The sequence below is a fragment of the Cylas formicarius genome, unplaced genomic scaffold, assembly GCF_029955315.1.
Source record: "Cylas formicarius isolate icCylForm1 unplaced genomic scaffold, icCylForm1.1 PGA_scaffold_6__28_contigs__length_40554024, whole genome shotgun sequence".
Taxonomy (NCBI): domain Eukaryota; kingdom Metazoa; phylum Arthropoda; class Insecta; order Coleoptera; family Brentidae; genus Cylas; species Cylas formicarius.
In genome coordinates, this window is record NW_026844347.1 from 27,606,982 (window position 1) to 27,625,142 (window position 18,161).

The 18,161-nt window shown below is 33.5% G+C and overlaps 1 protein-coding gene across 1 annotated transcript in view; it reads right to left on the minus strand.

The window, feature by feature from the left end:
- Positions 1-18,161, minus strand: part of LOC132703091 (uncharacterized) — a 186,625-nt gene that overhangs the window by 41,360 nt on the left and 127,104 nt on the right. Inside the window, exon 4 of the mRNA XM_060672156.1 lies at positions 5,542-5,873. Within this exon, the coding sequence (XP_060528139.1) occupies positions 5,542-5,873 (332 nt within the window). The remainder of the gene's footprint in view (positions 1-5,541; positions 5,874-18,161) is intronic.

The following is an 18,161-nucleotide window of genomic DNA, read 5'->3' on the forward strand; positions in this document are numbered from 1 at the left end:
CCAATAAACAAACAAATAACCAAAAATCTTCCTATTATATAAATTATTCTTAATATAATTATAATAATATAATTGATTTAATTTAATTTAATTGTTTTTGTTTTTAACAAACGAATTTTTTCGTTTAAAATAATTTTTTTGTTATAAAATTGTTCTGTCCCCATAAAAAAATTAATACAATATTTCTAGAAAGTTAGAGTCGACAGCAAGAAAGTAAAAGAATTAACGTTATTTTTTGGTATAAAACAAATGTAAAATTTTCAAAAACATTATTAACTGTGGGCTTTCTCATATTGTACGAAATAATGTTGATAATTCTACATAGTAACGCTGTATTTTTATGATTGCTTTAAATGGCGAAGCAAATTACATACTTATATGTACAGAACGACTAAAATCATTTTTTCGATTGCTTGCCAATTCCGAATCGATTTAAGGAAGAGAGTTTTTAAGACCAGATACATAGAAGTTTAATTCAATTTTAATGTTTACGTTAAATTAATATTAATTTAATTTGAGCATGTACAATTGAGACCAAGCTTAAAATCGTGTTGAATGAAACAGAACAATAATTAATATCGCCCGAATTTCTTCAGTGTTTGCTTAGTCGGGAATCATGTTTAATTTTGGATAACGCAAACAAAATTATTGAATGTCGATGAACCGTCTAAAGTGAGCCGGATTAAATGATTGATTAAACAGTTCAAAATAAACAAATTGGCAATTTTGATAATGTTGAACCTGGTAAATTAATCATCATGAGTCGCCGAGCAAATAGAGCTGGGTTGTTTTGAAATATAATTTAGATAAAAGTGGTACGGAGTTTCTTGATCAGATTTTATCACCGACATCGGATTTTGTATGGTTTTGTACCCATCTCCTTTTCCAAAAATTTCATTAATGTTTCTTCTTTTTTTTTCAAAAATATTTCATTTCAATTTAAACTTTACGTTAAATATCTCAGTGTTATAAACGTTTTAAATCGATCGATACAGAACAACATAAGAATGCTGTGATGATGAATGATGTTAGAATAATTGCTTAGTAGCATATTTAATAGACATTTATGAGCGAACACTGATTTTCCCAGCCCTATAAACGTGAGATTTAATCTCGTGCAACTGATTAGCTGAATTTCCCATTAAAGATAATTTAACCTATAAAGTTCAATGACCGTGCCCACATTTCCACCAACTTTAAACAACTTTCTCATAATGGTTACAATAAAGGAATAATTCATTTTGATTCACGCTCATAGGGTGCAATGAGATTTAAGATCGACGAATTTCTAAACCATTTTGTCAACATTATGAGTTCTCTCATTTTTTGCCTTCCATAATTAGGCTAAAATTAATTTTTCTTCCAGTATGTTAAGTATTATTTAGTGTTACATGATATGCAAAAAAAACTATTAAATCAATGAGTTATTATTAGTACAGGTTGGTTTCCGCCAGATATGGAAGTTTTATTTACTCAATCCTTCCCTTTCACATATATAGCAACATTTTCATTCATTTTTAGTATATCCTCATGACAGAGCATCAGGAAGATAAAGCCGTCCCTACTGTGTTCGAAGAGCCCTCAGCTTTGAAATATCTCTATAGAAAAATCCATTAGTTCTAAATTCCGTTATAAATCTAAGCTTTTATATCGGCATCTAACCGTTTGATTCTTTTGTAGTAATGAAAACCTTTAACTTGAGTGTAGATCGCCTTCTTTGGAGGAATGCTATCAAAACTTATCAACAATGGCGGTTTAATTTTAAAAAATATCATCACGTAATCCGACAAAAAGTGGTGCGAGGATATGGAGCAAAACATAACTTAATAAATTCGCATTATTTGCAAACTATATAATTTTACACCAAAATTGTACAGATTTATTTATTAAATATGATACTCAAAGAAGTATTTTTTTGAGGTCTGGTGTTAATGGGTGGTTACTAATACTCTACACAGAAATAAAGTGAACTTGTTTTATGTTTGTAACAAGTTAGTAACACAATAGCGAAATGTAAACTTTGTCTGACAAGCTCTTCTCCATAACATCGATATCCTACAATATTGCGAAGAGGTAGTTCAGTGGTTATGCAACTTAAGCATAATGTCTTTACAGGAAAGACTTAATACCTTGCCGTCAAACTTTAACCCTTTCATAAATTTATGGGTCTTAAGAACTTGGCACCGGAAATAATACGAACACTTACAGGCACTGAAACTAAATAAACTGATGGCCTGTTTTTAGTTATAATTTAAAAAGTGTTCGGCTACGTGGTTAATACAACTTTTAAAAACTTACCGGTTTAGAAACAAATTGGTCTTGATTATAATCTGGACTACACAGAACAATAAGTCTTGTTACGGCCTATGAGCATTGTTCCTTTTTGTTTATAGAAACTTTATTGTTCTAACAAACTTTCAACCTGACACATTTCTCTTAATTTTTGGCTTCTGGGTTTTATGTACTGCTTTAAAACCAAAACTTCACAGAATTTAAATTGTTTGAATTAATGTCGTCACCAATTTTAAACAAAAATTGCCGTTAAGAGATAATAAATACATCACGTTCCTTTTGTCCCATTTTGACAACAAAAAAAAAAAAGGTTGAAATGAAAGAAAATAAAAACTTTCAAATAAATGATAATATTCGCTCTCTTTTTTTTAAAACACTAAATACTAAATATCTATATTTAGGACAATTTCGCCTTCTTTCTTTGTTTGTATTGGGATTTCTACATCTCATATAAGGTTTGATGAAAAAAAAGTGTCAAATTTATTTCGTAACTATGTTGATCACAGCATTGTGTAATCTCAATTTATAATTTTATAGAGAAATGGAAATAATAAAAAATGCCATAGATTATCTGCTAATATTGAATCAATGGTGACAAAGCTATAGTATTGCAAAAGTAAATCGATATAAAACATTTAATCTCACTTCAGAATATACGTTTTATCTATGATAACTAACAACAATAATTTGGTAAAAATAAATTAAAAGTATAAAAAACGACACTAAAATATTGTTATAGACAACGACTTTAAGAGCTAGGTATACAATGTTACTACACAGCCTTCTAGGACAGTCAATAAAGGTCGACATAAAAAGAAGATAATCAGTAATTAGTATGGAAAAACTATAAACGAAATTTCTGGATGAAATTAATGCATATCAAAAAGGAAGTTTCAAGTTGGTTCTAAAATATTTTGTAATTCACAAAGTAAATATTCCGTTCATGGCCCAGTTCCGGCAAAATTCAGCAATGGACTTGATCAGGCATGTACATTTAACTACAATACAATGGCTATCAAGATATACTCCCAAAATTACAGAAATAATTTATTTATTATTAACCAACAAATTAGAAAATTCACCTCAAGCCAACAGTCAAAACATTTTTTTTTAATTAACCGTAAGGTTAAACATTTGATAGAAGTCACAGAATGCAGGCAATTGACTAATTACAAAACTAAATAATTCCATACACAAAAATGTAATTATAAATAATAATTTTTCGGATTTGAATAATTTTTTCCGAAATTTGGAGCGTTTTTTTTAACTTGTCTCTTTTGAGAAACACAAAAATGCATAGGTCTTCAAAATAATAATTAAAATGAAAACAAAAATTTATAATTGCATATCCGTAAGCCGAAAGGCAACAACTAGGAACTTTCTGCAAATATATATTTATTGTTCCAAGAAATTAATTTAGCTCAATATTATTACTTCATAATTTTATTGTACATTTTTATGACTTTAAATGTTTTTCAAATCAGCATTAGATAAATAGAAATTAAGTGGAATTCTTTACATTTGTGGCTGAAAGTCCATTCTTTGCCTGTTAATAGAGCAGAAGCTATTCAAAAACTGAAACCTGTGGTGAAGGTGAGTTCTATAAGTTGTGGTTTCATTATGGCTGCAAACTCAGTATTGTATGAAAGATAATCTGTTAAAAAGATTGTTTTTCGAATATAATTAATTAGTCAATAGTCATAAAATATAAATAAATCTATCCATTTGTTCTAGTATTTTATATAACCAAAAAAAAAAAAAGAAATGAACTATTGCGCTGCTCAGACCGCACCGAGCTAGTTATAATTTAAATTTTGGGTAACTCCAATGAATAAAAGAAACGGTATTATTCTCGTATCGTTTGTTACGAGTTAATTTTATTCAGGAATTTATTATAGAAAATGACACGTTGGCTGGCCAATTTGCAATCATTTCGTATTCTAACACTTAAATTTATCTCCCAGCAGCGTTTTCGATTTTGGGGAATTCAAAGACGCGTTCGGGAAAAAGCAAAACCCGAAAATATCTTTAACATTTACATTCCAAATGCCGGGATATAATTTCGATATTTTCGGTGATGCGTTCAGGCTGTCCCTTGCGGCTTCGCTCAAAGGTAAACAATCGACTACGGATCCAAGTAAAATGTCAGGAGTTCACGCCACATATCGGAGATTATCGAGATGTTGTACTCAATCTCGATCGGGATAACTTGCCGGAGTTGTTTTTTGTTCAACCGAATATTTCAGAGCTGATCATCAGTGTTTTTTTCAAAAAATAAAAATAAACTAAACGAAGCAAATTACTCTCTTTGTCATGCTAACGTTGGTGATCGTGTATAATTTTTGTAGAAAATAATATTGGATATCAACGGATCATTAATACTTCCGCTACTTTCTGATTGTTGTTACGTTTCTAAAACAATATAAATTAATTATGATTGTACATTTGTCCATAACGCTTAGTATCGGTTCGTAGTTGTGTTTTTGATACTATATAAATGTTGCAGTTTGGTTAAGTGATTGACTATACCCTTTAATTGGGGTGTCTGTAACATATTATTCGAACATTTTTCCACTGAACGAAAATATTTGTGGATATACACATATTGTCTGCTTCTGTTTGTTTTAAAGTGCTTTCAAAATGCCAGTGCAGTCTGATTTTTACACGATTTCAAAGCAATTCAAAAATCGCTGCATAATAAATGCAAATAATGTCAAATTGTAGTGAATTATAATATTTCACAACTCACATGACCACATTTCACTGCAATTGTGTGAAAAAAAATAATTAAAATTTTCTATTAATTAATTGAAATGGGATTAAGAAAAATACAGTTGTACTGAATAGAATACTAATAGTGTGTGGTTGCTTAGTTTTTGTTAGTTATGTGAGGTTTCTAAATTTTATCTGTTTATAAGATTTTAGGTTCACAAAATCGTGCTTTCTCGATGAAGCAAATTACAAAAACGACACAACAAAATTAAATAAAAAATGCCTAAATTCGGGTGTTTATTGAAAAAAATTTCCTCTGCGAATTTGCCAATAATCAAGTGGTAACGGATTTTTCATCTCTCAGCGTATTTTGACCTAGCGAGGGAGCATATAAAATATTAAACTAACGTCTCTCCCATCATCATCATCGTCCCGCTTTTTTCGAACAACAAGACATCGACGATATATCTTCGTTTTATGCCGAGCTTGACATCGATATTTATATAACAGCTTCGATCTGTAAGTTAACAACCTCACCCTCAGAAACGTTGTAGCTGAACCTTTGCGCGATCGCCTCGCTTCTGTTTTCCGGTCTGACGAAATTATTTCCGTGCATCTCGCTCGAGGCGTTACTGTAAGAGATCGGAGCCTCTCCTCGCCTCGTATTCCACCTCCAGCAGACCAGTTTCGACGTCACCTGGCAGCAGCTTTGCAGCGTCTTCTTGAAAGCTACTCGGAATTCGCGATTGAAGTAGGCATAGATGAGAGGGTTGAGGGCGGAATTAAAGTAGCCGACCCAGAAGACAAGTGTCACCACCCACGGGGGACTGTGACACCGTTCGCTACCGCACAGGGTCGATATCACGTACCTGGAATGAAAGACACGTATATATGAAAGTGCGAATGTGAAATGCGATATGAAGTGGTGGAAAATGGAAAATGTTGATTTCAATGGAAGCGTGAAGGAAAGCTTTGATTAGAGAGGCCCGATGAAAAAGTCTGCGCGTGAATTTCCAAGTTTCGAATTGTATTGTTGATATGTTCCGAGCTGAAACGACTGAAATGTATTTAAAAGTGTAGGTTTGGAAAGTGACGATCTTTTCGATTGAAAAAAGCTGGTCGCTTCCATTATTATACACAAATTTTAGAGCGTTTTTATATAACTGCCCCTTATTTTACAAGCCGACATCTCAAGCAATTTTAAGAAAACAATGTTATTTGGAGATACAGAAATTACGGTTCCAGTTTAAAAAAATATATTCTAGCTTCTGAGTAGTAGTAGTGAGTAAATCTAATTTTCCATTTTTTAGCCGTTCAAATTAAGGAATAGGAAGTTAATATGTAATTTGATTTTTGTTTAACATCAGTTGTGTGAAGTGTAGCAGAACCATCACATTTTTGTATAAAAAAGTGATTTTTTTGTTCTGTGGGAATTGTTCGGCTATATATGCTATATGCGAAGAACTTCTTGCGACTCTTAGGTGGTATTTTCAGTCACAAATTAGTTTGATGAGAGATTGGCATCTCGTCAGTGCTTAAGTCGACACAATGGAGAAGTTTTAGATAAAAATAATTTAGGAACGTTATAAATTAATTCCTGATACTAAATTTGTTAACATTAGGAAGAGGTAGTATCCTTGTAACCTAATCAAAACAAAATAGCATCAATTAGTTACAGTTCACGTAACTGTCTATTTAAACACACTTGCTGAAGTTTTGCCAATTATCGCCAACAGGATGATTGGCGAAACGTCATCAAGTTCGATAAATAAACAACCCAGGTAGCCACAAAAAATACTGGCGTTGATTCCAGTATTCTTCTCCAATTAGAGGGGCGTTCTATAGAAAACGTGGAGGTTACTAAGTTTCTCAGGCTGCACATTGACAACAAACTTACATGGAATCATCACATCGACAACATATTGCCCAAATTTATATTGCTCATCCAAAATATTCGAGATACGGTATCCATTGACGTTTTAAAGCTGGTGTATCATGGGCTGTTCCAATCAGTGATAGACTACGGAATATTCTAATGGGGTCTAGCCACTGGTGCACGCCGGGTCTTCTTAGCACAAAAACGTGCTATTCGTTACATGATGCGCGTAACTAGTAAACATTCATGTAGGGATTTATTTAAGGAACTTCAGATCATGACACTTCCTTCATTATATATTTATTTCGTTTTGATTTATGTCAAAAGTAACATGATAAGATGGAATAGGAGATGTGACTTGCACGAACATGACACACGACAAAGAGATTACTTGGACGTTCCATTCTCTAGACTGCATATAGGGCAACAACCCAAGGTATTTTGCCTTGAAACTATATAACAGAGCTTTAAATTTCTATAAATGCTTCGAAGAAACTGATAGTTTATCTGTTTTTAAGAAAAGAATTAATATCTTTTTAACTGATAGGTGTCTCTACTCACTATATGTGTTATATGTAGTATGGAAAAGCGAAATAAATATCTATCTATCTATGTGGAAGATTCTTTGAACAATTACCTTCTTCGGAGCTTAACTGAAAAATTTCAGGTAACCCAACAGAAAGATTGGTGAAACATCAGCAAGTTTGATTTACAAACAACCCATGCAGGAGAAATCCAGAAGATTTGTAAAAAGTATTACAGTAGTCTGTGGAAGTTTCTTTGAAAAATTCTCTGAAAAGTTTGATTTATAAACAATCCACGCAAGAGGAATCCAATGCAAACCACTACTAAACCATCACGACGCCAATAGGTAATTTTGAACAGTTTGTTTGAAGTAGCGAATGTTTAGAACTTTAGAATCGGAAAATTGGTTATAAAAGCCGGTAAACGTTATATAATAATATATAATAATTTAGTTAGTTTAGGAGAGATATACCCTCGATATTGAAGACTAAGTTTGTGTACGTCACTTCTAAATTTCATTTTATTAAAAGGTTAGCGATTCTGAATTAATAAAATGTTATGTAAACAAATGAATAATGATAACATTGACGCAGTAACTCTGCTGGCTCCTACTTCTTATTTTAGAATGTCAATTTGATTTAACTTTAACTTCCATGTATGTAATGAATGTATGTAATGAATTTGGCTCTTTTACTAGGTTTGAACTAAAACGAAACGAATAGAAGTTGTTTATTAGTCTTAAAGAGAATAGCCAAAATTGTGAATAAATAAAAGTTTACAAAACCAAGATAAGTTCTTACCAAAATGATGTAATAACTCACAAAAAAATAAGTAGAGACATTCATGGGACAAAAGGTCCTCTTAACGGTTATAACAACAGAAGATACTATACTGAATATAATTAATTAGATTGAGACAAACTGAGTTGCAAAACTTAGAACCGTAGAAACAACAAACTAAAAAATTCAAAAGTTATTGAATATGAAGGTGTCCCAACAAAATTCTTTTATACACATTTTATAAAACTTGAACAAAATGTGTTGGAGTGGAGTTACGCTCAAACAATCTTGGCTAAATTTAAAGTTTCCTCAAGGCAAATAAATTAGCAGCTCAAGACCTTATTGTCTTAGTTAATAAACTGCAGCTTTGGGTTAACCGATGTTTCGCTCCGTTGCAGCTGGATAAATCTGTTTCGACGCAACCGCCGCCGACCGCAGCGAATCAAATTTATTAGAAGATCCGTGCCTGTAAGTCTTCAGACACTCGAGTTAATAATGGTATTTAAATTTTACGCCCACCGGAATCCGGGAAACCGGAACGTCTGAGTCAAGGTCTCTGAGAATTCTGGAAGTGAATATTTTTGTTTATGATAAACTGAAATATATTGTGTGCATAAGAAAATATCACTGAGAGAAAAACAAATTAAATTCGAAAATAATAGTATATTATTCAACAAATTTGATAAATGCCATCTTATTTACTAGGTTCATTTGGCACGAATGCTTAAGAAAGAAGGGACTGAAGAACTTCATCAACTGGATCAATAGTTGTTGGGTACATTTTTGAAAAATATGAAGAATATATCCCCTAAGTGAGGCGCGACATGGCAGTCAGAATTGTCATACGTCAAAACACCATAGCTAAAATATTCCTAAAACAGTCGAGCAACCCGTGACTAAAATACCGGAGACGTCCGAAGTGGCTCGCGACTGTTCGTAATGAAGCTTAAAGTGATACTTTTAGCATGCTTGGTCCGTTTATAGTTGGGTGTTTTGGAGTAGGGAGTGGAAAAATGGTGTCACAGACAGTGATGTTTTATGAATTTTTAAAATCTGTGTTGATTTAGTTCTGAAATTTTTAGGATGCATGTTAAGCACAAAAAAAAATTATAATACTAACAACACATATACCTCAGTAGTTTCTCACAGAACACAAACATTTTTAATTCTTGTTTAAATTTTTGAGAATTTTGTATACATTGTTTCTACGATGATCAATTAAAATATTAAAATATAGACATGATTTATCATATATTGCCATGTTATGATCGTTTTCCTGTAATAGCGAACCTTGTCTATGTCAAGAATATATGGAACAATCAAAGCAAAATTAAGATGTAATAATAAAAACAAATTTATTTAATTAATTTCCTATTTTATTGATATTATAATTTTGTTGATACAGGGTGGCCCCTATACCAACTTTGTTTTTTAAATGGGACACCCTGTATATTTAAACATTTTGGGAATAGTTGGTTAAAATGAAGATCACTTTCTTAAGAAATTCCTATTCGAATTTTGTATAGTTTAGGCAGAAATTGAACTAATGTTTTTTTTTCATATTTTTGATTGCCCCATATAAAATTATGCTCTGATGCTACAGATCCAGGTATTGCAACGAAAATTTAACCACAGACTAAGGAGGTGATGCACTACTCAATCAGTTTGACAGATCCGTTTCATTTTATACAGGGTGTCCCAAATTGGTGGTGCCGTTTTGGCGAATTCAATTAACAAGATCTCAAGATTTTCAAAGGGAACACCCTATATTTTTATTCAGATATCAATTCTAGGATTAGAAAAGCTAAGTTTGTAATTTATCTTATATTTAAATTTTATTTAATTTTTGAAATATTAGGGGTTTAAGATAATTCTTGTTGCATTTAAAGCTGCCGACATTAGGTCACTTGTTGGCAATATTAGGTATTTTTTAAATAGCATAGACATGATACTACTTCTTTTAAACTTATTGCTAACAATACAGGGTGTCCATTAATACGTCGAAATTTTGAAAAAATCGACTCTATACTACACATTTTAGCAGATTCTTGTATTAAATACTAGTGATGCGGTCTCCAGCATTATGACGCGAAATATGAAAATATATAACAGTATTACCTTATTTAAGTTTTAGTTATTTGTTTCTGTGTATTATTCTGTACTTATTCAAATTTGTTACCTTATTTAATTAGCCTTTAATTATCTATTTTTGTTATAATGTATTTTCAATCAAGCTAGATAATTAACTATTAAATGTTTCTATAAATATGAATTCTGAAGTTAAAGTGTGTAGTACAGAGTCGATTACCTTATTTTTTGTCCTAGAATTGATATCTGAATAAAAATATAGGGTGTTCTATTTGAAAATATTGAGATTTTGTTAATTCACTTCGCCAAAACGGCACCACCTATTTGGGACACCCTGTTTAAGCTGAAACGGAGCTGTCAAACTGATCATCACCTTAGTATGAGGTTAAATTGTCGTTGCAATACCTGCATCAGTAGCGTCATAACAGCAACTTATATGGGGCAATCACAATATGAAAAAAAAACACATAGCCTCCACTTCTGTCTAAACTATGCACAATTTGAATGGGAATTACTTAAGAAAGTGACCTTTATTTTAACCAGGAATTCAACAAATGTCGAAATATATAGGGCGTTCCACTTAAAATGGCAAAGCTGATGTCGGAGGGGGGGACACTTTTGGGACACCCTGTATCAATATTGTATGTGTATAATATTTTAAATCTTCAGGAGAATCTAAGAAACTTTTATACGAAACTTTTTTTCGTATCTCCTATGGGGTTCCAGATCGTATAGTGGATCGTTTTATTTGACACACGGTGTACAATTTTACAAAATAGCACGACTCCTGAGTGACTGTAACGTGACCATGGGAATTGATAAATGTCAAAATACTAACGAAAACATCGGATCGCTCCCAAATCCGTGACTAAAATACCGGAAATATCCGAACTAGGTCACGATCAAAGCTGACTATTTATAGTGCCACTTTTAGCACGCTCGAACAGTGGATATTTGGGTATTTTAGAGTAGGGAGTAGAAAATTATGCAACAATTATTAGTATATTATGCACAATCACTTCAAAATATCATCAGTGGCTAAATCTACCGAAACCATAAGCTCGCTCCCAAATTCTTGGCCAAAGTATCAAACTACGTCCTAATTTGGTATTTTAGAGTAGGGGAACTATTCAATCAACTAGTACAGTTTTCAGTTGGGACACTGAACTCGGAACATACGTTCAGCATAACGATTTTAATATCACTTATTATAAGGCGAACATCAAACGATTTATTAAGTGCTTCAGAGTTTTTATGGATTAAATTATTGAGATAAGGAGAACGCGGCTTTTGCTGAAACGATGAAATTGCCGCCGACCGCATACGTTTACGTTTTGTACTGCCTCAAAAGAAAACTTTTGCTTTGATCGCGATAACGTCAGTCGCTCCATTCTTCGTCGATTTCCCGGGCATTTTAATTTCCGGTCCGCGAGCGACAATAAAAATAAATTTGGCCGATTACGAACGAATCAATTTAATTAAAAGACAAAACTACTAATCATCTACAATGAATTTTGTAACGATCACTAATATTAAATCACGGACTGTTCAAATATACTTTACTCGGTCAGTTTTCAAAGAACTTTTGTGCTATTTCATTTTTTAAAGAAGGTAGCGAAAACAAACTAGTATGATCTGACAAAGAATGTTTTTTCCTGATACTTCTTATGGCCGTCCGTATTTTGTTTCAAGCTGTTTGGAAATTCCTTCATGTGGAGCAAAGTGGGTTTCTGATATTTGCTTTTAGTAGAGAGCTCATGTGTGTTTTTCTTGACCCCTTCATATTATTGGTTGATTATTATATTCCTTTCCTTCCTATTTTCTTAGTATCAATCCGACAGGCAGCGTGATCGCGAATAACAAGAATTAAATGGCGCAAAAATGTTGGAAATGGAAAACAGAAGCGGACGCTTGCAGAATAACATTGTAAATAAAAAGCTATGCCGCTTATTAATAATTATTCAGTGGAATTAACTAATGTATAATTCGTTATTATTGAAACGTACATTTTCAATTATCATGGAGTTTTTATTCCATTCCGATATCTACTTTCATATATCAGATTCGTGGGTGCGTGGGAAGTCTTTAATTTTTTTTTTATTTGTCGCCTGTCACTCCCATACGAAGAGGGATAAACTAAATAAACTCAATCGAAGCGCGATGTGAAAAAAGAGAGAATCGAAATGATGTGGAGGGTGCGAAACGGAAATAACTGTCTTCAAATTACTATCAATCTAAATAATCTGCGAAGGCTTTATTTTTCCTGAAATCTTTAATAGCTGTCTAATGTATACCTTTAGTTTTTAAGCAGTGTGTTTTGGTTCGTTTTTGTATCAATCGGTACTTAGCACCACTCTTGATTACTTTTTGGGGCAGTATAGGAAGGAATCTTAGCTGTAGACCGGATGCAAATAATAAAAATTAAATAAAAAAGCAACCTATGTTGTGGAACATTATTGGTTGACTATTATATACTATTATATTATCTTCCTTCTTATGTTCTAAATTTCACACACTAATTGTCACAAAATGTTGATAATGGCAAATGAAAAGTGGCACTTAAAACATAATAGAGACAGAGGAGCGAAAGTGATATAACTGTCTTCAAATTAAGTACCCTCCACTAGTCTTCGTATCGTTCATAGCGATTCATTGCCATTCGTTATTTAAATGAACTAGTTCAGTATAAATATCGTGGCCATGAAAGACGGTCGGCATTGTTTGGCAATTTTATCTCGTTTAATTAAAATGTTGTTTACACTAGCGCACAGTAATTTACGTCCCAGTTTTAAATTTTAAAAAATAAGCGAAATTGAAAGGTTTTTAATTGATTTTCCCTCTGTTTTCTGCATATCATTCGGATAATTTAATAATAATAAATAAATAACGCTTTTGTGATATGAACAGTGAACTCCTGATTTCACTTTGCAACCCTCCAGACAACCATTATGTTTGTTTTGTAACAATTGATCAAAACGTTTCGCCCAAAAAAAAATAGTAAAAGAAGAGTAGAGAATATAGAAGATCAAAGCGTCGAAAAGTAAAACTGAAAATCTTAAAGTTTTAAAGATATAATATATATATTAAGCCAGATCAGAATTTGGCCAATCCAGTAGTTCTACTCTTGAATCCTTTGAGTCACCTAGGAAGACTTAGTCGAGGAGAATTGATTGAATTTTGCTAAAATTATGGAAAGTAGTATTGAGTCTAATATTGAAGAGTATGAAATAAACTCTATAGGAATAAAATTAAAAAATTAAGTGCAGTTTATTGCTCCAACAAATTCCGATTAAGAAGTCAGTGACGGAATACGTAAATTTTTGATGTTTCTTTGTACTTTCAAGGATACTCATTTTTGGTAACCATTTGCTCAACTGTTTTTTATTTAATACAGGGAGTCACGTATTTCCTCTGAGGCATTAAAAACATATTTGATGTCAAACATCTAGTTTCTGTAAGACCTAGATAAGAAAATTTATTTTTGTATTATATTTTATTTACAATTTTATGTCCAATTGTAAAATATTAACAATGTTTTGCGGAAATATGTCTTTATCCTCGATTTATAGATAGTGGCTCACTTTGAACACATCAGTGCCTCTCTATGGACCATCAATTTATGCAGTGGATCCAATATATATGGATATATTGGCAGATGGCGCTTCGCAGCTAACGGTTGTGCACATTATACCTCCTTTAAAATTATAAAATTACATGTCTTAGAAGGCAGTAAACATTTTCGAGAGTGGTTCAACGAAATATTGGGTCCATTCCGATTGCTCCGAGTGATAAATATGGTGAAGAGCGACAGTAAGAGCTTCAGAGAACTCGGTGATCGAGTTGACAAACTGCAAGACATGTTTTCTGACATGATGAAGGAAATTGAGGGTATAAACAATCGTCCTAGAACGTCTGTGGGTAGCGCTAATAGAATTCAAGAATTTTCTGGTGAGTTGATTGAATTCAAAACCATGATTATGGAGGAACTGCATAGCACAAAAGCAGATACCAAATCGCTCCATGCCAAGTTCGAGGATAATCTTAAAAACAACGACACTGCGCAGGTGTGTAACTACAATTTTCAAATACTCATTCATGGTGTCAGGGAAGATGGAAATGACCTTTACAACGAGGTTATAAATTTTATAAACTCTAAAGTAAGTACTAATATTGAAAAAAAGGATATTAGGCAGTGTTCTCGTTCAAAAAACGGCAGCAAAAAATTACAGCCTATTGCAGTAGAATTCATGCCTCGTTGGATGCGCGATCAAATCTTCTTAGCTAAGGAAAAACTCAGGTTCCTTATTATCGAAATGTTGACAGTAAACACTCGAAAGTTATTTAACATCGTGCGGGAACATTTTGCAAATTTGTGATTAGGACCATTGGCATAAGTTGGTGGTGGAAATTGGTGTATAGTGCGAATTCCTAATGTGATTGTGTAAGTACGGGGCTTATTATTATTTCTTTTTCTATCGGTTCAACTTTTGATAAATCAGTTGGTGTTTATGGAGATCGACTGTTTTCGCACGCATCAATTTGCGATCATTCTATATGCTATCGTAATTTTTATATACAAATTTGTTGTTTATTTGTTTATTTCAAAGTATGGCGTGACCTTTCTACATCGTTGACATCTATTTTTGTTACCATTAATCCTTAAGCACATAATATGAATTGAAATTTCGACCTAGAATCTTTTCTTTTATCTTTTGGTTAGTGGGATATTTACGTTATCGATTTAGTTATAAGTCATGCCAAGCGCAGGTAATTTTAGAATTTGTCGTATACTATAAAAAATTCAAAAATTATTGAAAAATCCATTGCACACTTAAAATGCTTAAATGGTTCTAAAAATATTTTAAATCAATCATTAAAAAAACTCCTGTGTGATTCGATAGTTTTATCTTCTTTTAACCTCTGTGATGTCGTATATGGCCCATGTCTGACAGCGGCTGCCTCAGAACGGATTAAAAAAATCCAGAAATACTGTCTAAGATTCATTTTTGGGATTAGACGCGGCCGGCCTGTTAGTCATAAACTGAAGGAAGTCCGATGGCTTAATATGAAAAATCGACTATATCTCCATAAATGTAATCTTTATCACAAAATTATAAGATTGAAGTCTCCACGCTATCTTTTCAAAAAAATCAGCTTTCGCACAATTTAAATTTAAGATTTAAACTCCTGCTCACGCATCCACGTCACACCTCTGGGATTTTTGAAAGATCTTTTACATATGACATGGCTAAAACATATAATGCATTAGATCAGTCTCATAAATTGCTAAACAATACCTTTTCCACACATCCGAGTGAAGTATTATTTTCAATAAATATTTAAGTAATGTCTGCTGTAAACTATTTCCAAAGTATACGAGTAAGTCACTCTAGTTGCATAGATCGTACTGGGTATTTATTTATTTTTTTTTATGTGTATTTTTCCTGCCTAGCTCTGCTATCTTCTTCTTAGGATAGGTTTAAAAACGGAGACTCAAAATATCATTGTATATTAATACGTGAATACATTATTATTATTATTATTATTATTATTATTATTTTTCTCAGGTGGCATCGAGCATTACTGCCGAAGAAAAAAAAATGATCCAATGCTCTGTATGAGACGGCAATCAAGTCCCACGAGGTCGTTTTTCCTGGATGTGGTTTCCAGTGAATTAGTCTATAACACAATTCTACATTTGAGTAATTCTAATTCTTTAGACGTCTACAACCTAAATTCAAAAATTCTTATACATACCGCACCTTTATTGGCTGACCCTATAGCTCATCTAATTAACCAGATGTTTGAAATTTGAATCCAGAACAGTTAAAAATAAGCAGGATTGTGCCACTACACAAGAAGGGAGATACCAACGTCCCCTCAAATTATAAACCAATTGCAATCATCCCTATAATGGGTAAGATCGTCGAAATAATCTTAAAAGATCGTTTGCTGAAATATTTTGAAAAACCCAAACTCTTGTGCAAAGAACAGTTCGGGTTTAGGGGCGGAAGGTCCACCACGGATGCTTTGCTAAGTCTTGTGGGGAGCATTGTCGAAGGCTTTGACGCTGGTGAAATAGCGGAGGCCACTTTTTGTGATCGCACAAAGGCTTTTGATTGTGTGGATCATGGAGTGCTGATGCAGAAGCTCGAGTGGTATGGCATCAGGGGCATGCCTCACAGATTATTGCGCTCTTACCTTAGCGGTAGACTTCAGTGTGTCGAAGTGAATGGAAGATTCAGTAGTTCTAACTTGCCGGTATCGTTTGGAATGCCGCAGCGCTCGGTGCTCGGGCCCCTGCTGTTCATAGTTTACATCAACGCTCTACGCGGATGATACAATTCTTTTATCCCGAGAAAGGAACCCATATGAACTTAGTATTGATAGTGTGGCCAATAAGACTAGAGCGCGTGGATGGATTCGGGTCGAACTGCTTACAGTTAAACGAAAATAAAGCAAACAATCTTATTTTCTCCTGTAGCAAGGTGCACAATTTAAACAATGCTCCGGTTAAGGTACTTGGAGTCTGGATCGATCGTACTCTTTCTTGGAAAGATCACGTGAACACCTTTGCCACAAACTGTCAAGTCAATTGTTTCTAATTAGATACTTAAACAAGTCACTCATTCCTATCATGTCAAGACTTGCTTATTTCGGATTGTTCCATTCTCACTTAGCGTACGCTATTGTTTTGTGGGGTGGTTCCGTGCATGCCCGCAAGGCTTTCCTTATGCAAAAAAGAGCGATACGTGTGATTGCGAATGCAAAACCTCGTGATCACTGCCGCCCGATCTTCTCAAAGCTTAATATTTTGACCTTACCATCACTATTTATTTACTATACAGTCACTCGCGTACATGAGCTAAAGAACGATATGCCTAAGCACTGTGATCGCCACAATCACTACACCAGGGGATCTGAATTAATTGTCCAGGGCCATTCTAGGCTGCGCACATCCGAGTTAAATAAATTGTACATTAATTACTACAATGTTCTACCAACCGTTGTCAAGGATCTACCATTCACTCAATTTTGTAAGGTAATAAAACAATTTCTATCGGAGAACGCATTATATACTGCAGATGAGTACATCCGTCTTGCTTCACGAGTGTCTCCATAATACTAACTGTCTAAAGTCTATTATTATTAATATTATTATTTTTATTTTTTTTGTTCTCCTTATTAGGGTAGCAGCTTTAGTGGGGTTTATTAACCAGTCACTAAAGTTTGGGGGGGGGGGGAAGGTGTCTCCGGGATATTCAGGGTCTTTCTGACGATTTTGCAAGTTTCAAGTATTACGGACTTTTGCATTTTTGTAACGGTGGTTTTATGGTTTTATTCGTTATATTCAGTCTTTCCAGGTATCCTGCAAGCTTCTTGGTAACTAGCCCAGTGGCCGATATAATTACAGGGATAACATGTACTGCTTTTAGGGTGAGTATTTTTTTATATTCCTCTGCCAAGTCTTAATACTTATTAATTTTTTCTCTTTCCTTCTGTTCCAGGTTGTGGTCCGAGGGATGTGAGACGTCGATGAAATACGCCTTTTTATTAGCCTTATCCCGCATAACAATGTCTGGTCTATTGCTGGCTATTGGTTTATCTGTTACTATAGGTGTATCCCAGTATAGCCGATAATTTTCGTTCTCAAGAACTGGAGCAGGTATGTATTTAAAATATGGACTGTATTTTCCCTCTCCTAGGTTGCATAGCATTGCTAGTTCTTGGTGTACAATATATGCTGTTAAATTGTGCCTTTTGGTGTATTCAGACGGAGCTAGCATTTGACATCCTGCTATTACATGTTCGATGATCTCTGGCACCCGTCCACACATACGACATTTATCATCATCTATTCTGATCTTTTGGATATACTTCTTATAATT